Here is a 6000-nt window from a genome sequence, read left to right on the forward strand (position 1 = left end):
TCTTTGTCTCTCACTAAAAATTACCAAAGTGAGGCAGTTCACTCCAGCACATTTTAGCACCTTCAGCACAGCATACACCACACCACACCACACACCATACCTCTGTCTCATCACACCACACACCATACCACTGTCTCATCACACCACACAACACACACATCACTGTCTCACACCACACCACACAACACCACACCCTACTAACATACCCTCCCACAGCAAGGACATTAACCAAAGGACCCTGAAACTCCCCTTAACTAGCACCTTTGTTATCGGTGTCTGCATTCCTCCAACCCCTTGCCAAAGATGAGATTTAAAAGCTCTGCACTCTTCACACTGGCCTATGTTTACCTGTGTCGTTGCAAGTAGCGGTGGAAATGTCGGAGGACGGGACGGTCTGGCCATCACTGTGGTCGAACGAGGAGTCGCTGTCACCCTTCTTGTGGTGGGTCTGGAGAGGGTTGAAGAGTTATAAGTGCTCTATCTTATTTTGTCTATCTATCTATCTATCTACCCATGAACAGGCTACACCAATATGTCTTTTTAAGGAAAGGGTTCATTGTACAACAATACCAAAAAGCAGATGCTTCTTGGGATGCTATTGGGGGAAAAAAAAATCCAAAATTTGAAAATGAGAGACAGAGAGAGAAATATCCAAGCAGAATTAGATAACAGTATGCCCAGCAAAAAAGGGGCCCCACACTCAGTCACCTACCACTCAAGCACCTGGAATCCTGACTGGGATAAAATATAAATAAGACATAATAACAACATACATTGGTCCTTCTCTGGCTGGAGTTTGATGCTGGTGAAGCGCGTGCCCCGCTGCCACTTCCTGAACTCCCGATTGTCCCGTTGTTGCTGGACGCTTCACTCGGGGTGGGGGTGGGGGTGCGGGGCATGTCTATTGGCGCGCGGGGGATCTCTGGGGTGCGGGGCAGGTCTGGGGTGACCGACATAGACCCCATGGGAGTGATCGGAGTTGAGGTCTTGTTTACATCTGGGTCAGAGTGGAGGAATGGCAGGTCAGGGGAGTGATTCAGTCGACGATCGTTTCGCGTTGGAGTTGGCCTTGCAAGGAGACTGAGCAATATGGCGTTAGGGGCGGCCTCCTGGTGCCTATCCTCAGACAGAAGGGGATCAGAGTGTGAGGATGGGGCCAGGGATATGTTCGGGGGAAGATCATTCAGCGAGACATTGGGTGGGCCGCAGGAATCACCAACATCGACAGAGAGGGGCTCCATGTTTGAGGCCAGTCCCGAAAACGCAACCCTTCGCCCCCTTGACCGGTTGGCATCCACAACTGCTCCTTCATCATCGCTGTCACTATCAATGGCACAGTTATCGTCACGCATCGGTTCCGGGGGTTCGCTGTAATGAAGTTCAAAGGTCCCTGGAGTCCCCACCCTAGAGTCATCCTCACCATCCACGTCCCCACCTTCAGTATTGCACATATCAAGTCCAGGATTACTTTCAGCATGATAGGAGTCATTTTCGGGGTGAGTTTCAACACCGCTGGGGTCGTTGTCAAGAGTTTCAGCACAACAGGGATCATTTTCACCATGACTTTCAACACCATAGGGATCATTTTCAGTGTTTCCAGTTCCCGTGTTCATTGTGATATTGTCTCCCTCATGTTCATCACAGTCATGGATACAGTGGTCTTCATTTTTATCAAAGTCATCTTTCCTCTCTTCCTCTGCTCTACTATTGTCTGTTTCTTCACAAGTCCTTTTTTCCTCCTCACACACACTCTCTCTCTCCTCCTCTTTCTCTTCCTTCGTCTCATCGTCAACACAACCCCTCCCCGCATCGTCCAAAATCGCACTCCCATCACTAATCTCACTCCCCGATGAAGCGACCCCACTCGTTTCTGAAGCAGGCAGAGGAGTGCTTGGCGAAACATCTTCCTTAATTTCCTCGCTGCTCTTGGACAGGCCCAGGGCAGAATCTGGGGATGGGATGGAGAGTGGGGCAGGGCTGGATGGGGCTGAGCTGGTCAAGTCTTCGGTCACTCGAGTTGGGGCTTCCTGAATGCTGGAAGGCTCACCCTGTTGAAAATAGAATCATCAAAATCCTGTACGTTTATATCCACAAATACTTTACATCAATCCAGAGAACAGATATGAAAAATATCTCAACTTTTACTCTGCAAGAAAATAAACCTGATCTATAAAATGACAGACTACAACCATTTAAAAGGTCGAGAAAAAATTACAGCAAGTACTTCACCACAACACACAATACAATGTCATGAAAAAGGTGCAAAGCCGTCATATTATCTTTTTCTGCCACTGAGTTATGTGAAATAAGCTCCAAAAGAACAAAAGTCTGTGCCAGGTTAAGGTTAGAGAACACTAGTACTGCACCTGTGTGTGGGGATGTGAAGGAGTATCTGCTGCCTCCCCCTCATCTGAATCCCATTCCTCCCCCAGCGCCGCAACACTGTCTCCCACCCCAGCCGCTGCCGCTGCAGCCGCCACAGCTGCCACCACGCCCACAGCCGCAGCCTTCTTGCCCAGCCCAGCCGTTTGTTTGGGCACGGCTCCACTTGCTGCATTGGCTTGTGCTGGGTTGGGGTGCATTGAGCTGCCCTGTACGGAGAAGATTTTGTAAGCAGATATTTTCTGGCATCCTTCTTTGGTATTGTTGGATTTATTATTATGATTATTTAACATATCTATAAGGCCTCCAACATGCTTGCATGTGTCAGCCTTAGTCACGGGCTCTCCATGCTGCTCAATCTCTGGCAGCCTCCCTATTCAGTCCTTAATCTCTGAGGTCACACACTATGATCTCGTCCCATTTCCCCCCACCCCTTCTGCCTCTCACAATCCTACCCTCAATGTTTGCACTTCTCACTTTCTGCATCCAACTGTCATCCTCTATCCACTCAACATGGCCAAACCATCTCAATTTACCCCTCCTTATCACCAATACACTCCAGTCCCATCCTTCCTCTCAGCTCTTCCATCCTCTGGAGGCACAAAGAATAAACTATAAGTACATTATTGTAATCCCTGGGTTATGGTAAAGGCTCTATACCTGTGCTACTGTTCCTTGTGTTGTGTTTGGCTGTGCTGCACCAGGTGCTGCATTGGCTGAGGGTACATCCGGCTGAGGTGTGGCTGACTTGGCTGACATGGCAGTAGCTGCAGCTGCGGCTGCTGCCAGAGCTGTGGCCGCCGCAACACCACGCTTGAGATGACCTTCCGACTCAGGCAGACCATCAAGGTCACTCTCGGAGGCAGTCTGAGGGTAACAAACACACAACTGACCACTTGCGATTTTTGGGACAGAAGGAAGTTGGAAATATCGACATCACTGGGTTCACAATTCAGATGAACCTGGAGCCACAAATACAACTACAACATTTTAAAAAATAAGTAAAATAAATAAATATTATAAATTAAAAAATAAATTGGGTTTGGCAATAGATAGATAGATAAAATTCTAAATACACACCTCAGACATTTCTGATGAGAGTGGTGTTTGAGATCCAGTTGAACCGACATCGCTGGACGACCCCCCCGAGGCGGTGTGTGCCGATGCCAGGGACAACAGGAATGAGAACTGCCGATACGTTAGCGTCTTTACCACCACCATCAGGTCAGCTGGTGTGAACCTGTGGAAGAAAGCAGGAATTAAAACTATCTACTTACCTACAACAAGATGCCTTAATCCCTTAAAGGACAACCTCAAACAGATCGTCTCGATGTTGCCCTGCCCCCTCTCCAAATCACACCTCCCCTCTCTCATCTCTCTCCATTTCATCCATCTACCTCACCCTTGGTCTTCCTCTCCCCCTCCCCTCCTCTACCTCATTCACATATGCTCTTCTAGTCAGTATCTCATTCTCCATCATTCTGAAATAGCCAAAGCATCTCAGAGTATTTCCTTTGACACTCTCAATCACATCCACAGCAACACCACAACACACTTCATTTCCCTTGACCAAATACTGTACTGTGTTACTATGAATGCAGCCACACATACACACCAGTACATATAAACAACAATGCCGGCACAAACATGGCTCTCTTTGGGCACAATTATTGAATATTTTCAGGAGTACGTAGCATGACAGAGAAAGTTTAAAATTACACAAAAGACTTCAAACTAATTCTCTCTCAACTTTGCTTTAATGTTCATCTCTCTCTCTCTCTCACCCTTCTGTCTTCTCGGCCACCAGCATGATATCCTTGTCCGTCAGGTTGTGGTGAAGATCGGCAAACAGGCTGCGGAGAAGGGTGTACCGCGTCTGTTTATCTGGAAGTCCTACGAGATACACTCCTCGAAACCTGCTCAGGAGTTCATGATCCTGTGGGGTAGAAGAGGAAATATAAGTGGAGGAAAGGAGAGATGGAGGGAGAGAGAGAAAGGAGATAAGGAGAGATGGAGAGAGAGAGAGATGGGAGATAAGGAGAGATGGAGGGAGAGAAAGAAGGGAGATAAGGAGAAATGGAGGGAAGGAGGAAAGAAGGAAGATAGTATACAGGGAGGGAAGGGGGAAAGTAGAAATGAACAAATGAAAGCCAGACATAGAGGAACAACTAAAGGATGAATGAAAGGAAAGAATGAAGGGAAGGGGAGACAAGAATGGTCACTATGGAAGAAAGGGAGAGAATAAAGGAGGGAAGGAACATAGGAAGGAAGGAAGGAAGGATGGAACACAGGAAGGAAGGAAGGAACAAAGGCAGGACGGAAGGACAGATGGAAGGAAAAACGCTGCAAGGACGAGTGTACCTGATTTGTTTATACTGTACGGCAGTTCTATGAGATATACAAGTATGCCTCAAAATCTGCTCCGAGTTCATTATCCTGTGTGGCTGAACGAGAATTAGCCTGGGGAGGAGAGGAGGAGAGATGAAGGGAGATAAAGAGAGGTGGGGATGAGAGTGAGATGGAAGGAGGAAAGAATGAAAGGAGGAAAGGAAGAGAAATAGAGGGAAACAAACACGGACACCCACAAGAAAGTTAACGTACAAAAAGAGGAGGGTAAGAAATAGGAAAAACGAGGAGCAAGGTGAGGAAGGATGGAAGGAAAGAGGGAGAGAGATGGGTGGCTGGGAGGAGAGGCAATGAGGAAGTAAGAAAGGAGAAAAGGAAGGGAATGGAAATACTGAATGAAGGAGATGAAAACAGAATGAAGGGAGGAGGAAAGAGAATAATGAGGAGAAAGGTATGAAGATGGGAGGGAAGAGAGAAGGAAGGAGGAAGGTAAGTGGAAAGATGGAGAGAACAGACGGAAGGAAAGGCCCAGAAGGAGGGAAGTTAGGAAGAGGATGTTATGAGAGAAAGGAAGGAAGGAATGAAAGAGACTGGAGAAAGAATGAAAAGAAGCAGGGAAGGAAAGAGTAACAGACATCATAAAACCCACACAGCTTTAAAAGAAATAATAAAAAAGTGATAAGTTTGATATTTTCATGACGCTGAACCGTTCTGCCAACTCTAGCATGGAAAACGTATATTTGGAAATCTTTGCACTCTTATTTTTTAAAATCTAAAATGGAAGGGAGGCTAAAGAAAAAAAAAAAAGAGAGAGAGAAAAAAATAGGCTTGATATTTTTATGATAATAATCCGTTCTGCCAAGAACTCAATTAGAAAATCAAGAAATTACTAAAAATATAGGCTACACACTGATAACGGCCAAAGAAACCATCAAAACACAAACGGCATCTAAAATCTTGACACTTTTTAAATTGTACTTGATAAACGACACTTGATTTTGAACTGTAACCGACCTTGTAGAGCATCCATGGAGCACTGGTGGCGGCGACAACGATGATGCCGTTATTGTCAGGGTAGGGGGAGTCCAGGTCATCGTCAAACACATCCTCGTCATCTTCATCGGGTGGTGCAGAGGGACGGGGACGAGACATATTCGAGGATCTGCTGGACGCTCGGCTTCCAGAAACTCCATTGACCCGTCCGTGTATTTCCTCGCCTCTCAAGACCTATAAATTTATACAGAATATAGAAACCGAAACTCTCTCAGGCTA

General features: G+C 46.6%; 1 protein-coding gene across 1 annotated transcript in view; it reads right to left on the reverse strand.

The window, feature by feature from the left end:
• Positions 1–6000, reverse strand: part of LOC145407538 (uncharacterized) — a 59519-nt gene that overhangs the window by 1755 nt on the left and 51764 nt on the right. The window contains exons 4-11 of the mRNA XM_080278460.1: positions 5743–5955; positions 4167–4318; positions 3463–3622; positions 3043–3249; positions 2367–2591; positions 1865–2048; positions 774–1624; positions 349–448 (exon numbers count right to left, since the gene is read on the reverse strand). Of these exons, the coding sequence (XP_080134586.1) occupies positions 349–448; positions 774–1624; positions 1865–2048; positions 2367–2591; positions 3043–3249; positions 3463–3622; positions 4167–4318; positions 5743–5955 (2092 nt within the window). The remainder of the gene's footprint in view (positions 1–348; positions 449–773; positions 1625–1864; positions 2049–2366; positions 2592–3042; positions 3250–3462; positions 3623–4166; positions 4319–5742; positions 5956–6000) is intronic.

This window comes from Coenobita brevimanus, chromosome 73, assembly GCF_032717465.1.
Source record: "Coenobita brevimanus isolate Jiangsu-jjx chromosome 73, ASM3271746v2, whole genome shotgun sequence".
Classification (NCBI taxonomy): Eukaryota; Metazoa; Arthropoda; class Malacostraca; order Decapoda; family Coenobitidae; genus Coenobita; species Coenobita brevimanus.